This window comes from Octopus bimaculoides, chromosome 4 (assembly GCF_046866305.1).
Source record: "Octopus bimaculoides isolate indiv1 chromosome 4, ASM4686630v1, whole genome shotgun sequence".
In the NCBI taxonomy this organism is placed as follows: Eukaryota; Metazoa; Mollusca; class Cephalopoda; order Octopoda; family Octopodidae; genus Octopus; species Octopus bimaculoides.
Genome location: NC_142931.1, coordinates 95,814,589 through 95,841,529, shown reverse-complemented (window position 1 = coordinate 95,841,529; position 26,941 = coordinate 95,814,589). Strand labels below are relative to the sequence as shown.

The 26,941-nt window shown below is 39.2% G+C and overlaps 1 protein-coding gene across 18 annotated transcripts in view; it reads right to left on the bottom strand.

Annotated features, from left to right (window-relative positions):
* LOC106872580 (uncharacterized) overlaps positions 1–26,941 on the bottom strand; it is a 248,572-nt gene that overhangs the window by 121,074 nt on the left and 100,557 nt on the right. For 11 of the 18 annotated variants that reach the window (XR_016241608.1, XR_016241606.1, XR_016241607.1 and 8 more), the window contains 5 exons: positions 15,106–15,202; positions 10,307–10,414; positions 9,498–9,655; positions 8,156–8,624; positions 4,836–4,928 (listed from right to left, as the gene is read on the bottom strand). Coding sequence is in view for 14 of the 18 variants with exons in the window: in XM_052967277.2 (XP_052823237.1) it covers positions 4,836–4,928; positions 8,156–8,624; positions 9,498–9,655; positions 10,307–10,414; positions 15,106–15,202 (925 nt within the window). In the remaining 4 variants the exon portion in view is untranslated. The remainder of the gene's footprint in view (positions 1–4,835; positions 4,929–8,155; positions 8,625–9,497; positions 9,656–10,306; positions 10,415–15,105; positions 15,203–26,941) is intronic. The other 7 variants (XR_016241609.1, XM_052967280.2, XM_089351050.1 and 4 more) reach the window with 3 other exon arrangements.

Below are 26,941 nucleotides of genomic sequence, written 5' to 3'. Positions count from 1 at the left end.
CACAACATTCATTAACCCATTACCTACCAGTGATCTCATATGAGATCACTTAAAAATTACAAATTTCGTAATTATCTGTCAATATTTACACATATATAACCTTTTTGCTATATCTACTAGGTATATTTCTCTGATATTCAAATGAGGTTTGCTAATTTTTCACCCAATATCTCGCTTATTTCTATTTAAAATGTTATTTTGAAATGTTATTTTGATCATTCCAGCATGTTTCTAAGGCTGTTTTATGCTAGAAATCAAAGTTTCATAAAAAAATTCCAGTTAAATAGAATTATGGAAGGTAATAGGTTAACAATGACACAGCCTAAAAATAACTTCATTTGCTTAATTCATTGGTTAATTTTGAGGCATTTAAATATGGCTTTTTTGACAGATTTCAGACACAACTATAGATAATTTCCATTTCCATACTTGTGTTCCTTGTCGAAGAGTTGATCATAAAACAGTTCTAATGGTCATCTAATTACAAGGTATTCTATGCCATTACTGATTAATTATTTTATACAACTCTTTGGGCTACTTAATACATCATGTTACTAGCTTTTGTTCTTTCCCTGTACATATTCATTGTTGTGTGGAATTCTGATTGTAGCATTGTTGTTTCACTTCTTAGACGTAACATGCTGCCTGTAGCTGTGTGGCTTCCCAAACACATGGTTCCAGGTTCAGTCCCACTGCATGGCACCATCGGCAATTATTTTCCACCAAAGCCTCAGGTTGACCAACGTCTTGTGAATGGATTTGATAGATGGAAACTGAAAGAAGCCCATCGTATGTACATCCTTGTAACCTAGTGGTTCAGCTAAAGGGGCCAATAGAATAAGCACCAGGCTTTAAAAAATAAAAGTACTGGGGTCAATTCCTTAAACTAAAATTTCTTCAAGGTTTTGTCCAGCATGGCCACAGTCTAAGAACTGAAACAAGTAAAAGATAATATCTTACTCCTGCCATTATTCATTCATCATGTTAACTTGCTAGATGAGATGTTATTCTAAAAGACAAAGAAATATTCTTGCAGTTTTAAATCACTTAACCCTCAGAACCCCAGCGGCTACTATTCTGGCCACCAGCCACAGATACAAATACCCCAGCAGCTGCTATTCCGGCAACCAACTGCAGATACAAATACAAAAACCCCAGTGGCTGCTGTATTAGCCAGTATTTTCTGCATTGGAAAACCAGACAGTAATTACTGGTTCAACTGGCACCACAAGTGCCAGTATTGGTGATATATATATATATATATAATTATGTGTATTTCTTCTATCTTAATGAATAAAAATTCTTCTGATAGAAACCAATGTAGCAAAGAACACAAAATAACTGTGGTTAGCTCCTGTTTTTAAGGCAGGAACTCTTTGAAATTTTGGGTATTTGAGTATATTTAAGAATTTAAGGATTGGAGAAAATGCAAGTTATAATTGCATACTTTATTCCTACATATGTTTCAAAGGATTACAGCCTGTGTGATCCATAGGGATCTTTGATATTAAAATTGTAACCTTCTCATCAGGGAAAGCATGGGAATCATCTTAAACGTAAGACATTATGCGGTCATAATGTCTTACGTTTAAGATGATTCCCATGCTTTCCCTGATGAGAAAGTTACAATTTTAATATCAAAGATCCCTATGGATCACACAGGTTGTAATCCTTTGAAACATATGTAGGAATAAAGTATGCAATTATAACATGCGTTTTCTCCAATCCTTAAATTCTTATATATATATATATATATATATATATATATATATATATGTATATATATATATATATATATATATATATATATATATATATGACTGCTGGAGTTCTGTGATGCAACCGATCTTATGGTCTGCAATACCAACTTCAGGAAACCTGCCAGTCACCTAGTCACCTACCGCTCCGGCAGACACTCTAGCCAAATCGACTACATCCTCGCCAGAAATAAGGAAAGAGGGCGGCTTATAAATGCCAAAACCTACCCTGGCGAAGAATGTACCCCACAACATAGATTAGTAGTTAGCGACTTTGGGATCAAGGCGAAATGGGTGCCCAGAATTAGACAGGCTTGGAGGAGAAGGGTGTGGAAGCTTAAAGACCCTGCAAACGGACAGAGACTTAGAGACAAGTTACTTGAAGCATTTAACGAAATAGAAGGGGATATAGCATCATACAACGTGGAAGACAATTGGAGATTTCTGCGGGACAACCTGTTGAAAGCCACCGACCAGGTTTGTGGGTGGTGTAAGGTCCCCTCCCGATCCAGAGTAACGTGGTGGTGGAACAAGGAGGTAGACAGGGCTATTAGACAAAAGAAACAGGCTTGGAAGGACTGGAAGAACGGTGGTAGCAGGGAATTGTACCAATGTGCCAGAAGGGAGGCTAGGCGACAGGTTTATTTAGCCAGAGGGGAAGCAGATAAGGAAAGATTTGCCAATGTTCTGCGCCGTGAGGACCAAAGACTCGAGGTATTTCGTGTTGCAAGACAGTGTAGGAGAGAGAATAGTGATGTTGTAGGAGAGAAATGTGTTCGCATGGATGATGGTACGCTTGCATTAAATGAGGATGCAAAGAAAGAGGTCTGGAGATGCCACTACGATAGATTGCTTAATAAAGAGAATGAATGGGAGAAAGAGAGCCTGCTGTATGTCGACCCAATAGAGGGACCAGCTATCCGAGTTGATAGTACCAGGGTAGATAAAGCAATTAAGAGTATGAAGACCGGGAAAGCCCCCGCCCATCAGGAATCACTGCAGAGATGCTCAAAATATCTGGCAGTGTTGGCTATAGCCTAGTCACCCGTATTACGAACCAGGTGATACACGAAGGAGTCATACCCAATGACTGGTGTAGCAGCATCATAGTCAACTGCTACAAAGGTAAAGGTGACGCTTTAGATACAAATAATTACAGAGGCATCAAGCTGTTAGATCAGGTTATGAAAGTTACAGAGAGGGTCATAGCCCAACTAATTAGGGAGCGAATCAATTTAGATGAGATGCAGTTTGGGTTCGTGCCAGGTAAAAGCACTACTGATGCCTTATTTCTAGTGAGACAGTTGCAGGAGAAATACCTAGCTAAGGATAAACCTCTGTACCTGGCTTTCGTTGACATGGAGAAAGCCTTTGACAGGGTCCCCCGATCCCTTATCTGGTAGTCAATGAGGAAACTAGGGATAGAAGAATGGTTAGTGAGAGCTATGCGAGCAATGTACAGAGACGCTGTCAGTAAGGTGAGGGTTGGCAATGAGTATAGCGAAGAATTCCGGGTAGAGGTAGGGGTCCACCAAGGTTCCGTCCTCAGCCCCCTCTTATTTATCATAGTCCTCCAGGCAATCACAGAGGAGTTCAAGACAGGTTGCCCCTGGGAGCTCCTCTATGCTGATGACCTTGCCCTAATTGCGGAATCACTATCAGAACTAGAGGAGAAGTTTCAGGTGTGGAAGCAAGGTCTAGAATTGAAGGGCCTTAGAGTCAACCTAGCTAAAACCAAAATCCTAATAAGTAGGAAGGTAGATAAAACACAAACCCCTTCAGGTAGATGGCCCTGCTCAGTATGTAGAAAAGGAGTAGGTAGTAACTCTATAAGATGTACCCGGTGCAAGCTATGGACACATAAGAGGTGCAGCAACATCAAAGGCAGGTTAACTAGCAAGTTAGTTTTTGTTTGTGGCAGATGTTCAGGTGCAATAAAGACTGTAAACAAACAGGAAACAACTTCTATCTCATTCCAGGGTGAAAAACTAGAGGTAGTCGATAGCTTCCGCTATCTGGGCGACCAAGTTAGTAGTGGGGGTGGGTGCGCTGAAAGTGTAGCTGCTAGAATAAGAATAGCCTGGGCAAAGTTTAGAGAGCTCTTACCCCTGCTGGCGACAAAGGGACTCTCACTCAGAGTAAAAGGCAGACTGTATGACGCATGCGTACGAACAACCATGCTACATGGCAGTGAAACATGGGCTGTAACTGCTGAGGACATACGTAAGCTCGCAAGGAATGAAGCCAGTATGCTCCGTTGGATGTGTAATGTCAATGTGAATACCCGTCAGAGTGTAAGTATCTTGAGAGAAAAGCTGAACATTAGAAGCATCAGTTGTGGCGTGAAAGAGAGACGATTGCGCTGGTATGGACATGTGGTGAGAATGGAGGAGGATAGCTGCGTGAAAAAGTGCCACACCCTAACAGTTGAGGGAACCCGTGGAAGAGGTAGGCCTAGGAAGACCTGGGCTGAGGTGGTGAGGCAAGACCTTCGTACATTGGGCCTCACCGAGGCGATGACTACTGACCGAGACCTTTGGAAATGTGCTGTGCATGAGAAGACCCGGCAAGTCAAGTAAGATCGTTGCCAGTGCCCCTGGACTGGTTCGTGTGCGGGTGGCACATGAGATGCACCATTTTGAGCGTGGCCTTTGCCAGTACCGCCTGACTGGCTCCTGTAGGATTTTCGAGCGAGATCGTTGCCAGTGCCCCTGGACTGGCTTGTGCGGGTGGCACATAAAAGACACCATTTCGAGCGTGGCCGTTTTCGTGCGGGTGACACGTAAAAGCACCCACTACACTCTCTGAGTGGTTGGCGTTAGGAAGGGCATCCAGCTGTAGAAACTCTGCCAAATCAGACTGGAGCCTGGTGTTGCCATCCGGTTTCACCAGTCCTCAGTCAAATCGTCCAACCCATGCTAGCATGGAAAGCGGACGTTAAACGATGATGATGATGATAATGATGATATGTATATATATATATATATATATATATATATATATATATATCCTATACTTATATATTTTTTTTCTCAAACCAGATTTTAAAAAAACATTGAAGAACTTTTCCTGGAGTACCTTCTTCATAATTGACTCTGTTCCATTTTGAATATTTAAAGGCATAAATTTTCCCTTAGAACCAGCTGCATCTTTCACTTTTTCTTCATCTTGCTGAAAAAATATAAAAATCATTCTTAAGTAATTTGAGGAGAATAAGACTTTTAACACATTAGCTTAATGCTTCTCTTCGCCCTTACCTCCCCCCCACCCCAACAACTATCCCCTTATCTACTATTCACTACATCCACCTATCAACCTTACCCAATTTTTACAAACATCACCCAATTTTCTCTACCTTCACCTCCATCTATTTATAATCAACCACTTTTTAGCCCTTGTTGTTCATTATACTCACTCCTTCAGTCATTCCCCATCTCAAACCATCCCTCACCTTCCTCATACATTCTTGCAACCTCTACTCATCCCCACTCTTCCCATTCACCTTCTTGTAGTTCAGAGCTCAACCTGACACTTCATCACCACTATTTTACCTCTCTTCCCAGCCCAACCTCAGTTACTTACACCAACTCTTCTATAGTAGGAACAACTTTATAGTCCTCTACAAGAAACCTGTTCTGTTCTTGTATCTTTCATATTTTAACCTCTCATCACCTAGTATAAAGCCTACTCTCTCTCTCTCTCCATTGTAGCACCACTCAGTTAAAAAGGAACTTAGCCTTGCAAACTGCATGGCAAGCTCACTGGTACTGGTGCCACAAAAATAACATCCAGTATGCTCTGTAACATGGATGATATTAGGAAGGGCATTCAGCTGTAGAAATCCTGCCAAAGCAGACATTGAAGCATGATGCAATGCACAGAACTATCAAATCCTATCAAATCATCCAACCTATGCCAGTATGGAACATGGGCATTAAAAGATGATGATGATGATACAACTCAAACAAGGTATTATTTTCATCAGAAAGATTTCAACTCATAAAAGGTTTTAAAGTATCCTTGTCTTAAGTTAATATCTTCCATATTTTAAATTCAATATACCTTAGGTTTATAAATGTTCAACAGGACTGGAAGGGTGATGGTAGCAAAGAACTATATAAAGTAGCTAGATGCGAAGCCAGAGGAGAAGCAGAAAGGAAGTAGCTTGCCAATGTTCTGCAGCATGAGGACCAGTGGCTTGAGGTGTTGCTGTTTGCAAAACAATGTGTCAGGGAAAATCATGTTGTTGGAGAGAAGTGCATTCACATGGATGATGGTTCACTTGCAGTTGGTGATTCTGCAAAGAAAGCGGCTTTGAAGTGCCACTATGAAAGGCTGCTAAATGTAGAAAACACATGGGAGAAGAAGAATATGCCTAATGTGGATCCAACAGATGGACCAGCTATCTGAATAGACAGTAGCTTAGTAGATAAAGCAATTAAGAATATGAAGACAGGGAAAGCCCCTGGTCCATCAAGAATCACCACTGAGATGCTTAAAATATCTGGTGGAGTGGGATATGGTCTAGTTACTCATATAGTTAATTAGGTAGTCCACAAGGGAGTCATACCTAATGACTGGTGTAGTAGCATTATAGACAAATGCTACAAAAGTAAAGATGATGCCTTAGACAAAAATAATTATAGAGGTATCAAATTGCTGGACCAGGTCATGAAAGTTACAAAGAAGGTCAACTAATTAGGTAGAGAGTAAATCTAGATGAGATGCAGTTTGGTTTTGTGCTAGAGTGAAGCACCACTGATGCTATACTCCTGGGAAGGCAGCTGCAGGAGAAGTAGTTAGCTGAAATAAACCTTTGTACTTGGCTTTTGTTAACATGGAGAAAGCCTTTGACAGGGTCCCTTCACTTCCTTATGTAGAGGTCAATGCGGAAGGGGTAATGAGCAGTTGGTGAGAGCTGTACAAGCCATGTACAGGGATGTTGCCGGTAAGGTGAAATTTGGCAACAAATATAGCAATGAATTCAGTGTACAGTCCACCAAAGATTGGTTCTCAGCTTTCTCTTGTTCATCAGAGCTCTCCAGGTCATAACAAAGGAATTTAAGTGGGCTACCCTTGAGAGCTCCTCTATGCTGATTATTTTGTTCTTATAGCTGAATTACAACCAGAACTAGAGAAGAAATTTTAGGTGTAGAATCAAGGTCTGGAATCAAAGACCAAAGACTTAGTAAATAGGAAAACAGATAAATCACAAATCCTTTCAAGGAGATGGCACTGCTCGATATGTAGAACAAATGTAGGTAGAAACTCCATATGGTGTACCTTATATGCAAGCTATGGGCACATAAAAGATGCAGCAGTATAAGATGAAGCTTAAGATGAAAGCGACAAGCTGGCAGAAACGTTAGCATGTCAGGCGAAATACTTAGTGGTATTTCGTCTGTCTTTACATTCTGAGTTCAAATTCTGCTGAGGTCCACTTTGCCGTTCATCCTTTAGGGGTCAATAAATTAAGTACCAGTTACACACTGGGGGTCAATGTAATCGACTTAATCCCTTTGTTTGTCTTTGTTTGTCCCCTCTATGTTTAGCTCCTTGTGGGCAATAAAGAAATACGATGAAGCTTAACAGAGAAAATAGTCTTTGTGTGTGGCAGATGTGCAGGTACAATGAATACTAGAAATGTACTGAAAATAGATTTCCTCAAATGCTTGTTAGGATACATAAAAGTAGTAGATAGCTTCTGTTAACTAGATGACCAAGTCAGCAGTGAAGGACGAAGCTTTAAGAGCATAGCTACTAACATAAGAATGGACTGGGCAAAGTTCAGAGAACTTCTACCTTTGTTCATAACAAAAGACCTTTCCCTCAGAGTAAAAGGCAGATTGTATGATGCCTGTGTGTGAACAGCTATGCTATATGTCATGTTTCAACATGGGCTATGATTGCAGAGGATATGCAAAAGCTTGAAAGAAATGAAGCTACTATGTTTTGCTGGATATGCAATGTCAGTGTGCACATAAAACAGAGCGTAAGTGTCTTGAGAGAAAAATTGGGTATGAACTTTGGTTGTTGAGTCTCATGGAGGCAATGACAAGTGACTGAGGCTTCTGGTGATTTGCTGTAGTTGAGGAGACACATCAAGCTAAGTGCAATCATGGTTGTGGCCAGTGACACATAGAAGGCATCTATGCCAGTGACACATAGAAGGCATCTATGCCAGTCACATGCAAAAGGCACCCAGTACACCCTGTAGAGTAGTTGGTGTTAGGAAGAGCAACCAATCATAGAAACCAAGTCAAAACAGACTGAAGCCTGGTGCAGCTCTCTGGCTTACCAGCTCCAGTCAAACCATCTAACCCATGCCAGCATGGAAAACAGATGTTAAATGATGATGATGATGATGAGACAGAAACTCAGTTGAAGTATTTACTAACCTGAATAACAGTATTTTTAATAACTGTGTCTTGAGTTCCTGAGTCACTTTCTTCCATTGCTGAGGCACATTCATTTAAACTGGACTGAGTTGATGAAGATAATGAGATAATACTAGAATTTGGTGATAAAGAATGCTCTTCAGATATTGAATTTGTATGTGAAGAACTACTACACTCATTTTCAGCTTCGTTTTCTATTTTTGCAGCTATTTCCTTATTGTGTATTACTTGAACAGGCAGAGTATCATTGATCATAGTATTCTGTGAATCTATTTCTATAGATTCAACATCAGGATGAACAACTTTAGCAGAAGAGTGATTTGCTCTACCATCTAATTGGTCCTTTTTAGCAACAGATGGATTGCAGTATTGCTTATGTGAATGAGGATGTGCTGAGTAAGATGATGAAGATGGCAAGGAAGATACTGCTTTAGCTGTTTTATCTGGAGTAGGTGGTAATGGTCGACGACTGAAAACAGACAGAATATGATTTTTAATGCAGAATATTAGTAATATAGTGCTTGATAGTAAAGACAAGGCAACAGCAACAAACTGATAAAACAGTTTAACGTTAGCATGTAACATACTATGCCACACAACCTACCTTGATACAGCTTCAGTATACAATCAGAGGTGAAAAAAAGAAATCTTCTACTTCTACTCTAGTGATAACAGGCTAAAGCATGAGCCTTCTTTAAAAAGGACAGAAACTTTTCAATGTCAGATTTCAGAACTGGGTTTTCCTCCAAATTCAGGCATGTATATGGAACTTCTAGCTTCTCAACCACCAGTATTTTACTCTCCACCATTATAATTGGTATCACAGTCATAAATATCACTTAGGACTCAAAAAGCTGGTTTCACAATGCAAAGATGACAAGAAACAAATTTTCCTATGTACATATAACACATCAAACTGTCATAAGCATTATTCTCAAATGATTTAGTTTCTATTCCTGATAATCGAATAAGCTGTGACAATATAGATTCAAGTTCTACCAGAAACTCAATGAAATGCCTTCAGAAAATTTAAATTCATGACCCATGAGCAGGTGCTCCAATATAATATTTATTTGGTCATTTTCATTTTATTATTTCAGTGCAATCATGTTTTCATTTGTCTAAATCAAGTCAGTTTAAAGGTAAAATGAATTAACAAGCAAGCATGTATGCAAGAAATACAGGGTGACATCAGTGTAAATGACACATTAAATCTTAAGATTAAGCAAGTCAATGAAGCCAATGAATCACAGAAGCCTGTAAACATCAACTTTACATACAAATTTACTTGTTTTTTGACAATAAATCAATATGCAAACTTTGTTTGTTTGATGGTATTTACCTTTTACGAGTTTCTTCCAAGAACAGGGCAATGTTTTTTTTTACATAACTCATTCGAAGAAGTCTGCTGACAGATGGCCGCCTGCTTGGATCCTGGTGAAGCATGTTCTGTATCAACTGAACTAATTCACTGCTATAGAGTTGTGGCATTGGCGGTAGCTATAACAATAAATAATTCATCATTTAACAAACAAGAGTTGTTGTAATGTGTGGTGCATGAGAATGTTGGAGCTCATGGTAAAGTATTTACTTTATTATTATCTCCCTTTGGTCATGACCATCAAGTGCAACATCCTTGATATAGTGTTAATCTTTTAGAAACAATATCATTTATGGCTAAAAAGAAGTGATATTCTCTGTTGCAAAGGTCACGTCAGTATGACTTCATTGGTTTGTTGGTATTGCTATGCTCCTTTCTTTGTACCTGCTTTTCTGCCACAACATCCAACATCTTTTCTCACATGTTCAGACAAAAGTTCAGGATACCTCTCTATTTCACTGATAAGATTTAACCTCAAATGTAAATGGAATCTGCATACTATAAAATGTTTGGTTGATGCTTTACTTGTTCCATTGTTCCAATTTACTGCTTTTATGAGAAGGATAAGTCATTGACTAATTGATGCAAAGGGTGAAAACTGAAGTACAAATATTTTTATACATTTACATGAAGTTAAATATATGTCTGGTCATAGAGTGACCAATAGTTTCACATCCATATATGATCCACTGATGATCTATCTATCTGTCTATCTATCTATCTATCTATCTATCTATTTATCCATATATATATATATATATATATATTACCTTCCCACTGAGAATCTTGAAAGCTAAAGAATTCATATCTCTTGCATTGAAGGCATGTCGTAATGTAGTCATCTCGTATACACAGCAGCCTAATGCCCAAACATCAGACTGCAAGAAAGAAATTACAAATATAAAAATTAAATGGAAGTTAAATAACAGTTTGTCTGTATGCAACTACATGGTTAAAATACATGCATGGATACAAGAATAGGTTTTTAGAATATTTACTAGAATTAATGACCTTCATCCCACCTCATTAATATTCTCGCTGATATATAGTCCATTTTCTTTCTTCATAATACAAAGTCTGCATTCAGCTGAAGCAATAAATAGCCATTCAAACTGCTCATTGCAAGTTAACAAACTGTGAAACAGTTTAATAGCAGATCCCACTTCCTTTTTGCTGCACATCAATAATATAGAAGGTATGTGTTTACGTGCTTCTTTTTATTTAACCCACAAGGAAGTTTAAGCTCTAATGAGGTTCAGTCAAAAGCACAAACATACAAATTAGGCTATCCACTAATCTGCTAGCTTGATTCATGATTACTTTGAATGCAACTGATCTGTACTGGTCATTAGGGAAGAAGGATGGGTATATCTTCCTTGAAAGTGGTCAAGAAACTGTGAAATAGTCCATCAGGAGATTCTCTTACTTTTTTCAGTGCATCAAAAGTATAGAAGGAATGTGTTTACATTCTTAATTCTTATTTAACCCATAGTGAAGCTCTATTTAAATTTGCACAAGTTCTTCGGATTTAGTGATACAAACATTTAATACTATCATTACTCATCCTAACACTACCATTATGAACATTACTGACAATAATACTAAAATTAAAGGCAACAACGTGTCAGTGTGCTTTTTTTGTTGTTGGCACTCCATCGCTTACGACGTCGAGGATTCCAGTTGATCCAATCAACAGAACAGCCTGCTCGTGAAATTAACATGCAAGTGGTTGAGCACTCCACAGACACGTGTACCCTTAACATAGTTCTCGGGGATATTCAGTGTGACACAGTGTGACAAGGCTGACCCTTTGAATTACAGGCACAACAGAAACAGGAAGTAAGAGTGAGAGAAAGTTGTGGTGAAAGAGTACAGCAGGGTTCGCCACCATCCCCTGCCAGAGCCTCGTGGAGCTTTAGGTGTTTTCGCTCAATAAACACTCACAATGTCCGGTCTGGGAATCGAAACCGCGATCCTATGATCGCAAGTCCGCTGCCCTAACCACTGGGCCATTGCGCCTCCACATCAGTATGCTTATACTGATGCTATTACTGACGCTAGTAAGATGGTGAACTTGCAGAATCATTAGCATGCTGGGTGAAATGCTTAGCAGCATTTCATCCATCTTCATGTTCTAAGTTCAAATTCCACCAAGGTCGACTTTGCCTTTCATCTTTTCTGGGTTGATGAAATAAGTACCAGTTGAGTACCGGAGTCAATGTAATTTTACTTACTCACTCCCCCAAAATTGCTAGCCTTGTACCAAAATTTGAAATCAATATTACTGACACTAGCATTAGTGACACTAATATTATTGGCAATAACATTACTCAAAGTAACCATTCTGATAGTAGCATTATAGACACTGACATTACTGACATTAACATTATTGACACTAATAATACCCCTTTGGCATTCAGATTACTCTGTCAAAGGTAATGCTTATATATTCACATCATTTTGAATTAATCATTATTCTCCTAGCTTTGAGATTTCAATGATGTGATTGTTTATTTTTAGAATGACATTGTAAGGTAGGTGTGAGAGACCAAATCTAGTTGGTTTGAACAAAGCAAGTAGAAAATTTGGGAAGGATATGGCCAGATTAAATGCTAAAGGGATAAAGACAAAAATATTATTGATGCTAACATTACAAATATTAGCATAAGTGATACTGACATTAGTGATGTTAACATTGCTGACACTTATATTACTGATACTAAAATTATTGATATTAACATAACTGCTTCTAACACTATACACAATAAAATTACTGAAATTACTAACACTAACATTATGTAAAATAACATTACACATACTAATTTTACTTACAATGATGTTCATTGTAAGTAAAATTAGTGTTGCCAACTTAAAATCAGTGTTTTCAACTTAAAATCAGAATTTTATGCTAAATTTCAGTAGAAAAAATGCTAAATATGATTAATTATATCAAAAAGCTTAATTTTTATTTACTTTCTTTAATTATATTCAGCATTGAAAAACAATTTCTTGAATTTCACTGATTTGATCACTTTCAGCTGCAGTGCCTAGGTCTTGAGGTGAAGAATACTGATTCAAGATGCAGGGTGGCCAACTTATAAATGGAACAGTAAAATCTGCAGAAATCTCAAAACTGTGTTCTGATATAAACCTGGAAACATCATATTTCACTTCCAATCTTACATTCAATATCTATTGGTAAAACCACAGATATAACTACAATACTTGAAAAAAAAAAAGTAAGTAGAAATATAAAGGTGGAGACCCCTGCCACCCCTGTATTTCTATACAAGATATATAATCCAAAACAAGCATGAAAAACACAGGCCTACTTGTCAAACTGAAAGTCAATCTGTCATGATAAAAACTAATCACTACAGAATAAAGCATTGTTAGGACGATTTCCATGCTTTCATTCTTTGTAAATATATTTATATTATTGTGTAGTGAGTTCAGGTGCTGACATGAGTTATCTTCCCCACCTCCTCCACCGGCACCACTCTGTATCCAAGTCGGGGGGGGGGGGGCTAGAAAAGTTCATAACTTGATAAACTTCCTTTTGATAAACTTTCATTTGAAGCTTCAAGAAAGTGAAAGAAAAATTCAACAATAGCTCATAGTACTAAAATTTGGCTATAAGATACATTAACAAAAGTAGAAAAGGAGGAAAAAGAAGAAAAAAGGGTAACTACTGTGGAAATATCATGATCAGAGAAAAATGCTAGATAAAATTTTAAACCTGCTATATGCTAGATTCAAAAATTTTCTGCTAAATGCTGAAAAAAATGCTAGATCTAGCATAAAATATGCTAAATTGGCAACCCTGTCACTGATACTAACATTACTTACACCAACATTAGTGGCACTAATTAGTGATGCTAACATTAAGAACACTAATGATACTGACAATTCTAACATTAGAATTACTCACACTAATATTAGTAACACTATAAATACAGATATTAACATTACTGATACCAACATCACTGACACTAAAATTTCTGATAGTAACATTACTCATACAAATATCATTGATGTTTACAAAAATAATACTAACATTACTGACATAAACATTAACACTAAAATTAGTGACATTAATTTAACTGCATTACAGATACTAACATTACCCATCCTAACATTTCTAACTAATGTTACTGACACTGACATTCCTGTCATTAACATTAGTGACACTAACAATACTAATTCTAACACTGCCAACACTAACATTACAGATACTAACAACACTGATGCTAACACAAACATTACTGATCTTAAAGTAAGTGATAACAACATTACAGTCACTAATGTAATATTCATCACATTAATATTCCTGACACTGATATTACTAATATTACTGGCATAAATATTAGTAACACTCACATTATTGACAATAACATTAACGTAAACCCTAACATTACTGATATTAACATCACTCATACTAACATTACTGTTGCTAACATTCTTACACTAGCATTTTTGATGCTAAGACAACTGATTCCAGCATTATGAGCAGTGACATCATTGTCAATAACATTACTGGTACTAATGTTACTGACCCTAACAATACTTATTTTAACATTACAAATACTAAACAGTATCATTCTAACACTAACATTGACAATAACTTTAATGATTCTAACATTACTGATACTAAAATTAGTGACACTAATATTGCTTAAACTAACATTACTCACTCACATTACTGACACTAACATTTATGAAACAAATGTTACTAACATTATGCGCACTAATATTTCTAACATTAACATTACTGATACTAACATTAATGATACAACTAATGTTGATACTATCATTACTGATACTATATTTAAATAAACATTAATGACACTAACAATACTGACACAAACATTACTAACATTAACATTACTTATACTAGCATTACTAACATTGAAATTACTGACACTAAAATTATAAACACAAAAATTACTGAGACTATAACTATTGATTCAAATATTCTCTTACATCTTGGCACAAGGCTAGCAATTTTATTGGAGGATGTTATTCAATTATATCAACCCTAGTACTTGACTGGTACTTTTGTTGACGCAGAAAAGATGAAAGGTAAAATTGGCCTTTGTAGGATTCGATTCTAATATTACTTACACTAACATTACTACATGAATATTACAGATACTGACATTACTGCCATCACCATTAATCATGCCAACAATTCTGACAATAACATTACTGAAATATAATTTTACCTATAATAACTTTACTGAAGTAACATTATTGACATTAACATTACTTGCTAACTACTATGTTAGTGTTGGTAACACTAACATTCCTGACACGGACATTACTGTCACTAACATTAATGATACTAACATTATTCATCTAAAAACTGCTTCAAAAAGTTTCTACATCCTACAAATATTTGTAAAACATATTTGACTCACAACAAAACATGCACACACACACACATGGACAGACAGACAGAGACACAGAGAGATAGTGCAGGTAACAAATGGGATTAGCATGATGGTGCTGAGTCAAGTTAAAAAGTTTGTTTTTCTTTTTCAAGCAATACTATACACATATCACCAACCTTTTGATTGTAGGGTTTACTAGAAAAAAGTTCAGGACTCATATAATATGGAGTACCAATCAGTGTAGTTGCCATGTCACTTGAATTCTCTAACACTCTAAAATAGAGAATTGAAGGAAACGTTCGTTAGCAACCACAATTTCAGCAATAACACCAATATAAACAACAATAAAACAGAAGATAGAACATGACCTGAGTTATTTTATTTTCTTCATATTGTATGGTTCATTTTTAGCAAAGATGGAACAAGAAATTCCTCAAAGATTTGCATGAACTGTTAGATTATATACTTTCAGGAAAGTGGTCCTCCTAAACACAACTGAAGCAGAGCTACATCTTACATAGTAATATGTGAGTCAACCTGCACAGCAGACAAATATATCGAGGAGGCATCTAGTCTTGTTTTGATACACTAGCCTCACTTTGATACAGTAGACTTGTTCTGAGACACTAGCTTCGTTCTGAGCTACACGGCAGAAACTCTCATTCCTGCCAGGTTTCGGTCAAAGACAAATGTAAATGTCTTCTCTGCAGCTCCATGCGCAATCTCCCACATGCGACTCACATGTCTATTCACCTCAACACAAGATATATGATTCATAAACAAAGATATTTTATCACACAAACATTCTCAAAATGACTGTTCTCTTTACACACATCCATACATACTGTAATACAATTATTTTATGTTACTTCTTTTAGTGCAAAAGTAAAAATCTAAACTGTTTTTGTATGTAAACACATGTTTTTGTATCATACTACATGCTTCCACCACAAAAGGTGAACACAGAATAAACAATATATTCATACACAAAAATGTCTTATGGTGATTCATACTAACTGTTTTTCCATTTAATAACATGCACTTGAACAGCCAACAACAGCCACTATAAAATGGTGACCCAAGTAGCAGAGCTACACAACCATTCAACCATTAAATGGGAATGTTGTACATTTTTGTTAGATCAGATGAAGCATTAAAATTAATATATCTCGTCTAAAACAAATTACAGCAGATAGTATGGTTCGAACTGAAGCTCTCAATAGTGACCAAATGACAAATTATCTTGAATATTCATTTATAACATTCAGACATTACTGGATATTCCAGTCAAAAATTTTAGTGAGTTCTTTAAAGTGTAATATAATATTGCAGATATTAATGAAATGATGGTGATGATGATAATGACAAGGAGGAGAAGAATGATATCTTTATTCACACAAGGTTTTAAGAAATTAAGAATAATACAAGGATGAAAGGTTTTGCATCAAATAAAAAGAAGGCAAAATCAACAAAAATGAGATAATAAATTATAAACAAAAATAGGTTCATACAAATTCCCTGATTACTCTATTACATAAAAAGTTTCAACAGAGTCATCTCCCAGTTACTTACCTTCTGTTTACAGCCACATAAGCTTGCTGTTCTTACCTATCTTTCATAAAACACACTGGAAGGCAGTGTCTCTCTCTCCACTCATTTTCTTCTTTAGTTGATACTTGACTGGACAGGAAACACATTATCCTTAACACTTAGCTATATTCACCACACACACACACTCTTTCTCTCTCTCTCTCTCTCTCTCTCTCCTTTGCAACCAGGCAGATGAAAACTAGCTTACCTTCCCTTGCTAGCAGGCTTCTGTCAAGTACTTCTGTGCTAGCAGAACTTATCCTGAACAGGCAAAGTACCTGTCACACCAAGAACTTGGAGAAAATGTTCATAATTTCCCCCCAAGTCTTCCAGAAGATACTTCTCAGACTGCCTACACTAATGCTCAGAATCATGCCCAGGCCATTGTCACTCTATTAACCCACCCAGAAGAGTTAACTTTCTCCTGACCATGTTGCCTAACCGATAGAGAGTAAGTGAATGCCTGGCAACATTCCAGATGCCAAACTCCAATTTTGGTTTATATTGATCCAAAAATCTCAACAGGAGATTGAGTATGTCAGTACATGATCAGTCTCTGCATTTCAAGCAGAGTGTATATTGGAAGCAGACGGCTCTTCAAAATGGTAGAAATTGTCCCTTCCACACAAAGTAAAAGAGCATAAACTTCAATCTAGTCAGGTGTTTCTTCGAATAAGATATAGTAGTCATATAAAAATTGGCAAAAATGGCTAATGCATATTAGCCATTTTTGCCAGCCTTTCAAGGACAGCTTACCCTCAACCTAACTCAGAGTAAGACTTCCCACCCAACTCACAACCACTTCCCAGTTTTTCTCCTCCCAGATGTTCAGTCTGAACCAGACCCTGAATTTCTTACCAAAACCTTCTGTCCAGTGATAGAAGTGGTTGCTGGCCAGCATGAATTTACCAGGTGCTGAGTTGCAAGCCTACCAACTCAGTCCAGATGATGTGTGCCACCATGAACACTTGATACTCTCTCAAAATGACAGCAATCGCTTCAATTTCTGAAGTATCCAAAATCATGAGAGTAATGTCAGCTTCATATACAGATATGGTTCTCTTAGGTTGTTTCTCAAAGTTTTCAACTTCAACAACAATAGCTCCAGTTCCAAAACATACATTGAGGAGGAGAGGAAGCATTCTTGATGAACTGAGTGCATGATATAAAATAACTCCAAGTTCTGGTCATTTAGTTTGACTGCCAAAGAGATGAGCCTGGACATTTTATCAAAACAAGACTGAAACTGGCTGCTCTTAAGACAGCTGTCAGGTTAAACTCATCATCACCACTTAACGTTTGTTTTCCATGCTGGCATGGGTTTGATGGTTTGACAGGAGTTGGCAAATCAGGCTGCATTTGTCTGTTTTGGCATGGCTTCTACAGCTGGATGCTGTTCTTAATGCCAACCGCTTTACAGAGTGTACTGGGTGTTTTTTTTTTACATGGCACTAGCAGGGTTGTCAAGTAGCTTGCAAGACAAAGATCTCTCTGCTAAGGGAGGGGGTGGAACTGAGGAGAGTAACTGTTGAGCCAGGTGAAAGGTTAGAGTATATAATAGAGGGACAGAGATAGTTGTCTTACTATAGAGGGGATACTTGGCTACCACAGTAGGACAGGGAGAGGACAGAGAGTTAGAGCAAAGGTTCTCAACCCATTTTGGCCAAAGGCCCCCTTTTGACCCTTGGAGTCACAAATGGCCCCCTAGAAAATATTTTCATTTTTCAATATACTATTTATTTTGATATCAGCAGATAATGATTAAAAAATAAAGGACGTCATTTTACATATGTGCTCGTATGCAACTGGGAGTACAAATGTACTAACTGAAATGAAAAAAAAACCTCAAAAAAAGCAAATGATAAATGGTCTTATGAATGAAAGTTTGGTAATTTTGTTTATTTCCACAACGCAACACTTATGATATCAACATGTTGTCTATCACAAGAGTGCTCTTTGGTACAAGTAAATGCCAATGAAATCATTTCAAACCTTTCTGATTTCCCTTATCAAAGCAACTAAAACTTGTGCAACAATCTGACATATAAGTTATTGTCACCTGGAAAGAGGATTTTTTATGCTCAAGAAAGAGAGTGTATCTGATAGAAATTGTTGAAGTACAATGTACTTCATATGAGTAGCAAATTGTGGAGGATGGTATTCACTGTACTTGAATCTAGTTAGTTTGAGTCACAAAATCATCCCACTTTTAAAATGATGTAAAAAAATCTGAAAATTTGTCATATTAAAACATTCATTTCTTATTTAGGATCTAGTTTGTTTCATTTACAAAATCTACATTTTTTATAAGTAAGTAAAAAATCTGAAAATTAGTTATCTTGATGCAGTTTTCCATGCTTCTTCCTATGAAGCCATGAACTTCTGGAGAAAAAATCTGACACAAAATTTTTTTTGAATTCGTGGTTTTAAAATACAGACAGTCCAAATCTACCATTTGTTTCTCTTTATAATTTCCAAATAATTTTTTAAATTCTTCAAAATCAAAATTGTGTAAATGTGTGTGCCAGAAACAGTAGTTGAAAATTAAGGAAATAGATTTTTGGGAGTCTCTTATTATGACTGACTTTTATTCCATTATTCTAATATCTTCTGAAACTTATACATATAGGCATAGGAGTGGCTGTGTGGTAGGCATGAGAAGCTGAGTGCTGTGAGGGGCCAATTATGGCCGAGGAGGTGATTGAGGTACTGGGCAAATGCCCCGGGGAGAAGTCGCCGGGTCTCGATGGTCTGCCTTACGAATTCTACAAAAGTATGCCAGACTTGTTCGGGCACCTGCTGGCCAGCGTCTACGCCAATTGGCAGCAGAACAGGAGAATTCCCGAGTCTGCGAGCTGAGGGGTGGTGACGTTGATCAGGAAGGACCCGAGCAAGGGGGACGAAATAGGGAACTTCAGGCCCATAACTCTGCTGAACACAGAGTTAAAGATTTTGGCCAAGGTGCTAGCGAAAAGGTTGGTGCGGGTCGTGGACGGACTTGTCAGGGAAGCGCAAACATGCGCTATCACGGGCAGGACGATCCATGACAATCTCCACCTTATATGCTACTCCTTAGAGAGGGTGGAATAACTTTCTTGCGCAGGGGGGGGGGGGGGGCACTGGTACATTTAGACCAGTCTAAGGCTTTCGATAGGGTCGACCATCGGTACTTGGTGGCGGTCCTCGGGAAGGCTGGCCTGGGCCCGACCTTCCACGGTTGGACTGCTGCGTTGTACAGCAACATCGAGTCTGTCGTAAAAATGAACAGTTTCCTTTCGAAGCCATTCAGGATCGAACGCTCAGTGCGGCAGGGGTGTCCCGTCTCCGTTTTTGCATGCGTTGGCCCTCGAGCCATCGCTGCGGAAGTTGGAGGCAATAGGGGGCGCACCGCATGATCTATGGTGTGGAAGAGGAGCTACGACGTATGCGGATGACATCACCATCAGCGTGACGGATGAGGGCCAGTTTCCAGTGGTGGAAGAGGCTATCAAAAGTTACGAGACGGTGGCAGGAGCAAAGGTTAACAAGGACAAGTCGATCGGTTTGCAACTCGGCACCTGGAGGGGCAAGCCGATGCCGTCCAATAATGTTGTGGGGCGTTGGACAGAAGGTCCTGTTAAGCTGCTTGGAGTCTGGTATGGGCCAGGTCTCCAGATAGAGAAAAATTGGAGTGAGGTGACCAGCAGGGTGACTACTCTAAGCCAGACCTGGTCTGGGCGGGTGTTATCCTTGCTAGGAAAGGCAGAGGTGGTACAGATGTTTATAGCATCGGTTATCACCTACCGTCTGACCGTGGTGCCTTGCCCCGATTCGTGGCTGAACAAGTTGGAAAGAATCCTTTTCCGCTTTTTGTGGAAGGGAGGAAAGCCTCTCGTGAAGTGCTCTGTCTGCTGCCAGAAACCGCTAAAGGATGGGCTAGGGATGCCTTGGCTGAGGATGCAAAAATTTGCGTTAAGGTTGAGGCACCTTTGACTTTACCTGGATGGAGAGCAGGTGTGGTCACCGCACGTCCGGTTCTACCTTCCGCAATTAACGTCCTTAATGGACGTTGGTAATTGGATCAAGCAGAGACCTAGGCTGGGGGACTGGCAATTGGAGTGTGTGTGTGTGTGTGTGTGTGTGTGTGTGTGTTTGTCCCCCCAAGATTGCTTGACAACCGATGCTGGTGTGTTTACGTCCCCGTAACTTAGTGGTTTGGCAAAAGAGACCGATAGAATAAGTACTGGGCTTACAAAGAATAAGTCCTGGGGTAGATTTGCTCGACTAAAGGCATGGCCACAGTCAAATGACTGAAACAAGTAAAAGAGTAAAGAGAGTAAGAGTATACATGTATAAATGCATACAAAAACATACAAATATATATACACACACATACATTTTTACAAAGTTAGTTTATATACATACTTGTATATATATAAATACTTCAGCATATCTACACAATTTTACCCCAAAGATTTGCTTCTTCATAACCTTGAGAAAATTAAATATCTCTTTTCTACAAATATGCTTCAGATCATGTAGATTCTGATTAAATTGGAATTCATTGTGAAAACCGTTTGTCCCTAAAGGAGTTTTAGAAAATTCACACCATTAGGCTTTGTTGTATATATATATATATATATATATATATATATATATATATATATATATATATATATATATATATATATATATACATGGGTGTATATGTATTGTTTTAATTATATCTTTATACACGCGCATACACACATAAAAACTGGCACACCATCGGTTATGACAATCACAAGTATCCAAACTTCTTCATCACTCTTGCAACTTTATTTTTCCTCTTAAAAAGAAGACTTTTGTCTACTTGAACTATATGTCGTACCACTGCACAGCTGTCTGTCTAGTGAGGAATTTCAACCATGTTTCGTGGTCTGCTACCACAACAGCTCCTTTATAGGATCCAGTTAGCTCAAGACATCATCAGGAGGAACCACGTCCGGTTTCGGCCCCTACTCCTCTACCGTTTTGACGTGGCGGGGCCACCCCCTTTCGGAGGTATCTTCAGCTCTGGTGTTGGGTGCATGTCTTCTTCACGCCTATCACTGTTTGTGACTGTTCTAATTCAACTGTGGAATGTCCCTCGCTATGGTTATTTTCCAGGAGGTTCTGGCCACATGTCTTACCGTTCATCAACCCGCGTTGTTGAATTACTTTCTTCTGACATACCTTCCTTTGGTGGATTAGGATCCAGTTAGCTCAAGACATCATCAAGAGGAACCACGTCCGGTTTCGGCCCCTACTCCTCTACCGTTTTGACGTGGCGTCCCCCCCTCTTTCGGAGGTGTCTTCAGCTCTGGTGTTGGGTGCATGTCTTCTTTCTTCTATTCCCTGGCCTCTTCGATGCAGCATCAACGAGTGTCAGCGTCCGTCTGATTGTCATGTCAAATTCCCCTTTTTATACCTGCTGATGGACATGCAGTGTGTCACTGGCATTTCACATATAAAGTTCAAGATTATGTGACAAAGTGTGAAGACTGTCAATTGACTTTCTTCTATAAAAGTATTAAAAAATTAAGAAATAATACATTTCTAAATCTCTCAGAGAGATTTATGCAACTTAATGTGACAGTCCCCTGAAAGGAATAATACTACTGTTGGTTAGACCTATAGAAGCTGCACTGCTTCCTGTTGGCCTTGACACATTTCCTGTGTCCTTATGTTTACAAGGGGGATGCAGGCTTAGTTGGGTGGAGGTGCTTGTCTCCCCTTTGTAAACATAAGGACACAGGAAATGTGTCAAGGCCAACAGGAAGCAGTGCAGCTTCTTAGGTCTAACCAACAGTAGTATTATTCCCTTCAGGGGACGGTCACATTAAGTTGACAGCATACAACTACTTTATTAAAAAATTATTTAGAAGTTATAAAGAGAAACAATGGTAGATTCGGACTGTCCTTATATTAAAGCCATCTCTCTGCTGACAGAACTACGACTTAGATCTCCAAAATATGGACAGCTAAGAAATTTTTATCCTTCTAACTTTCATATATTATCCCTTCTTGCTGCGCTCCCCGCCACCCCCCCCCCCCGTTCTCTATTATCTATATATTTCTTTCCATGTAAACAACACTCGATCTTTGTTTTGTCTTAAATTCATGCTTATTTATGTATTTTTTTCTTTACCTTATTCAAGTTATCGCTTTTTCTTTACTTTATTCAAGTTATGCTCCTCTAAGCCCAAACCTGTCTAAAATTTTGTCTCTCCTCCCTTTAAAAATTACGATTTAATTCTCATTCAATTATGTTATCGATTTAAGCATTTAATCTCACGATTTATACACTGCTGTCTCTTTCAACTTTGTTCTAAAAACCCAAGGCATTTAACCAGCGTGATGTACTGTTGCCTATACCTCTTTCTCTCTCTCTGCCTCACTCTCTCTGCACCACTATTTCCCTCTCTCCCACTCTCTCTCTGCATCACTACTTCTCTCTCCCCCTCTCCCTCTTCGACTCGTACGTAACCCTAACTCTATATAACCAGTTCAATTTCCAACTTCATCCTAATTTGTCTTCGAATCTCTCCGCTGACGGAACTACGACGAAGCTCTCTTAGCTCGCCCTCCCACCCCCTCCACCAGTACCAGAAATTCTTATCATCTGTCATCCTTGGTTGTCTCCCGCGAACACTGCTAGTGACCTTATACCACCCCTCCCCTCTTATCGACCTTATAGCGCATAAAGATTGTGTAGTATATGCAGGTTGTAGGTATTGTTTTGTTTATGAATTCTGCCAAATGCAAGCTTTCTTTTCAGGTACACGACACTGCTTACCCCCATCCCAGGGTTTCACAGGCCTACTCCTCTGACACCCACTCCTCCCACACCGTCAGAATTGGCACTCTCAACGTTGACACGCTGAAAGGTAGGTTTGGTGAGATTGTTGAGATGCTTGAATGGAGATGCGTAGATTTGTGCTGCATCCAAGAAGTTAGATGGAGAGGAGGTACAAGATTTTCTAGGCAGGGAACACTGACGGGGTCGGGGGTGTGGGAATACTCCTAGCAGAGAAATGGGTCGATAAGGTAATCGAGGTAGTTAGAATTTGTGACAGAGTACTTAAGATTAGGCTGGTGCTTCATCATAGGTTAGCTACCGTCATCTCGGCCTATGCCCCTCAACCGGGGCTACCAGATGGGCAGAAAGACCAATTCTACAACACCCTCCTGCAAACTACCTCGTTGACAAGTGACAGGGACCTTCTCTTTGTGGCTGGTGATTTCAATGGTCATGTTGGACGTCATGCAGGGGGCTTCCATGGCATTCATGGAGGCTATGGCTTCGGTTCCCGCAATGAGGAGGGAACCAGACTGCTGGAGTTCTGTGATGCAAATGATCTTATGGTCTGCAATACCAACTTCAAGAAACCTGCCTGTCACCTAGTCACCTACCGCTCTGGCAGACACTCTAGCCAAATCGACTACATCCTTGCCAGAAATAGGGAAAGAGGGCAGCTTATAAATGCCAAAACCTTCCCTGGCGAAGAATGTACCCCTCAACACAGATTAGTAGTTAGCGACTTCGGGATCAAGGCAAAAAGGATGCCCAGAAGTAGACCGACTTGGAGGAGAAGGGTTTGGAAACTTAAAGATCCAGCAAACGGACAGAGATTTAGAGACATACTACTTGAAGCATTTGACGAAATAGAAGGGGATATAGCATCATACAAAATGGAAGACAACTGGAGGTTCCTACGAGACAACCTACTCAGTGCCACCGAGCAGATCTGTGGCTGGTGTAAAGTCCCCTCTCGACCCAAAGTAACTTGGTCGTGGAACAATGTGGTTGACAGGGCTATTAGACAAAAGAAACAGTCTTGGAAGGACTAGAAGAACAGAGGTAGCAGGGAAGTGTATCAGACTGCTAGAAGGGAAGTTGGAGACAGGTTTATCTAGTCAGATGGGAAGCAGATAAGAAAAAGTTTGCCAATGTTATGCACCATGAGGACCAAGGACTTGAAGTATTTCGTGTTGCAAGACAGTGTGAGAGAGAGAATCGTGATGTCGTGGGAGAGAAATGTGTTCGCATCGATGTTGGTACGCTTGCTCTAAATGAGGCTGCAAAGAAAGAGGCTTGGAGATGCCACTCTGAAAGATTGCTCAATAAAGAGAATAAATGGGAGAAAGAGAGTCTGCCAAATGTCAACCCAACACAGGGACCAGCTATCCAAGTTGACAGTTCCATGGTAGATAAAGTAATTATGAGTATGAAGACAAGGAAAGCCCCGGCCCATCAGGAATCACTGCAGAGATGCTCAAAATATCTGGCAGTGTCGGCTATAGCCTAGTCACCTATATTGTTAACCAGGTGATACACAAAGGAGTCATACCCAATGACTGGAGTAGCAGCACCATAGTCAACTGTTACAAAGGTAAAGGTGACACCTTAGATACAAATAATTACAGAGATATCAAGTTGTTGGATCAGGTAATAAAAGTCACGGAGAGGCTCATAGCCCAACTAATTAGGGAGCGAGTCAGCTTAGATGAGATGCAGCTTGGGTTCGTGCCAGGGAAAAGCACCACTGATGCTATATTTCTGATAAGACAGCTGCAGGAGAAATACCTAGCCTCTGTACCTGGCTTTCGTTGACATGGAGAAAGCCTTTGACAGTGTCCCCCGATCCCTTATCTGGTAGTCAATGAGGAAACTAGGGATAGAAGAATGGTTAGTGAGAGCTATGCGAGCAATGTACAGAGACGCTGTCAGTAAGGTGAGGGTTGGCAATGAGTATAGCGAAGAATTCCGGGTAGAGGTAGGGGTCTACCAAAGTTCTGTCCTTAGCCCCCTCCTATTTATCATAGTCCTCCAGGCGATAACAGAGGAATTCAAGACAGGATGCCCCTGGGAGCTCCTCTATGCTGATGACCTTGCACTAATTGCTGAATCACTATCAGAACTAGAGGATAAGTTTCAGGTGTGGAAGCAGGGACTAGAATCGAAGGGCCTTAGGGTCAACTTAGCTAAAACCAAAGTTCTAATAAGTAGGAAGGTAGACAAAACACAGACTCCTTCAGGTAGATGGCCCTGCTCGGTCTGTAGAAAAGGTGTGGGTAGAAACTCTATAAGATGTACCCAGTGTAAGCTATGGACACATAAGAGGTGCAGCAATATCAAAGGCAGGTTAACTAGGAAGTTAGTTTTTGTATGTGGCCGATGTTCAGGTGCAATAAACACTGAAAATATGCAGAAAACAACTTCAGTCTCATTCCAGGGAGAAAAACTAGAGGTAGTTGATAGCTTCCACTATCTGGGTGACCAAGTTAGTAGTGGGAGTGGGTGCGCTGAAAGTGTAGCTGCTAGAATAAGAATAGCCTGGGCAAAGTTCAGAGAGCTCTTACCTCTGCTGGCGACAAAGGGCCTCTCGCTCAGAGTAAAAGGCAGACTGTATGACGCATGTCTACGAACAGCCATGCTTCATGGCAGTGAAACATGGGCCTTCAATACTGAGGACATGTGTAAGCTTGCAAGGAATGAAGCCAGTATGCTCCGATAGATGAGTAATGTCAGTGTGCATACCCGACAGAGTGTAAGTATCTTGAGAGAAAAGTTGAACCTAAGAAGCATCAGTTGTGGTGTGCAAGAGAGACGATTGCACTGGTATGGACATGTGGCGAGAATGGATGAGGATAGCTGTGTGAAAAAGTGCCACACCCTAGCGGTTGAGGGAACCCATGGAAGAGGCAAGCCCAGGAAGACCTGGGATGAGGTGGTGAAGCACGACCTCCGAACTTTAGGCCTCTCCGAGGCAATGACTTCTGATCGAGACCTTTGGAAATATGCTGTGCGTGAGAAGACCCGGCAAGCCAAGTGAGGCCAAAATCCAAGGCCTCTGCCAGGGATAGACCATCTGGTTCACCAGTCCTCAGTCAAATCATCCAACCCATGCTAGCATGGAAAGCGGACGTTAAACAATGATGATGATGATGATGCATGTGTTTTTGCTAGTGCCTGTTTTGTTTACTTATACACATCAACAAATGGGCCAATGAGGTACTCTCTGTGTGGTTTATTCAATTTGCTTGAAATAACAGCTAAATCTTCCTTATACTATGCTCTTGTTAGTATTAAGGAAAGGAAAAATATTTACTCCTCTCCATCATTACGATTAAGATTAATATTTTTGATTTTGATTGGCTCTATGAATTTAATTTTTTTGAATGCTTCTGTCCATTGCTTGATACAGGAAATTGGAAAATCCTGACCAAAACAAAGAAATTCTAACTTAGAAAAAAAAGGTTCTGTTTCCAAGACCAAAAGATGTGTTTTTAGCTTGGGTATAATTTTATAATTAAAACAAATTCAAAGGCAGTTCAAATGGGTAAAAAACCTAAAACAAATGTGTGTGTGTGTGGCTGGGTCTTTAATAGCCAGGAGTCAATTTAAGTTCAATCACAGAA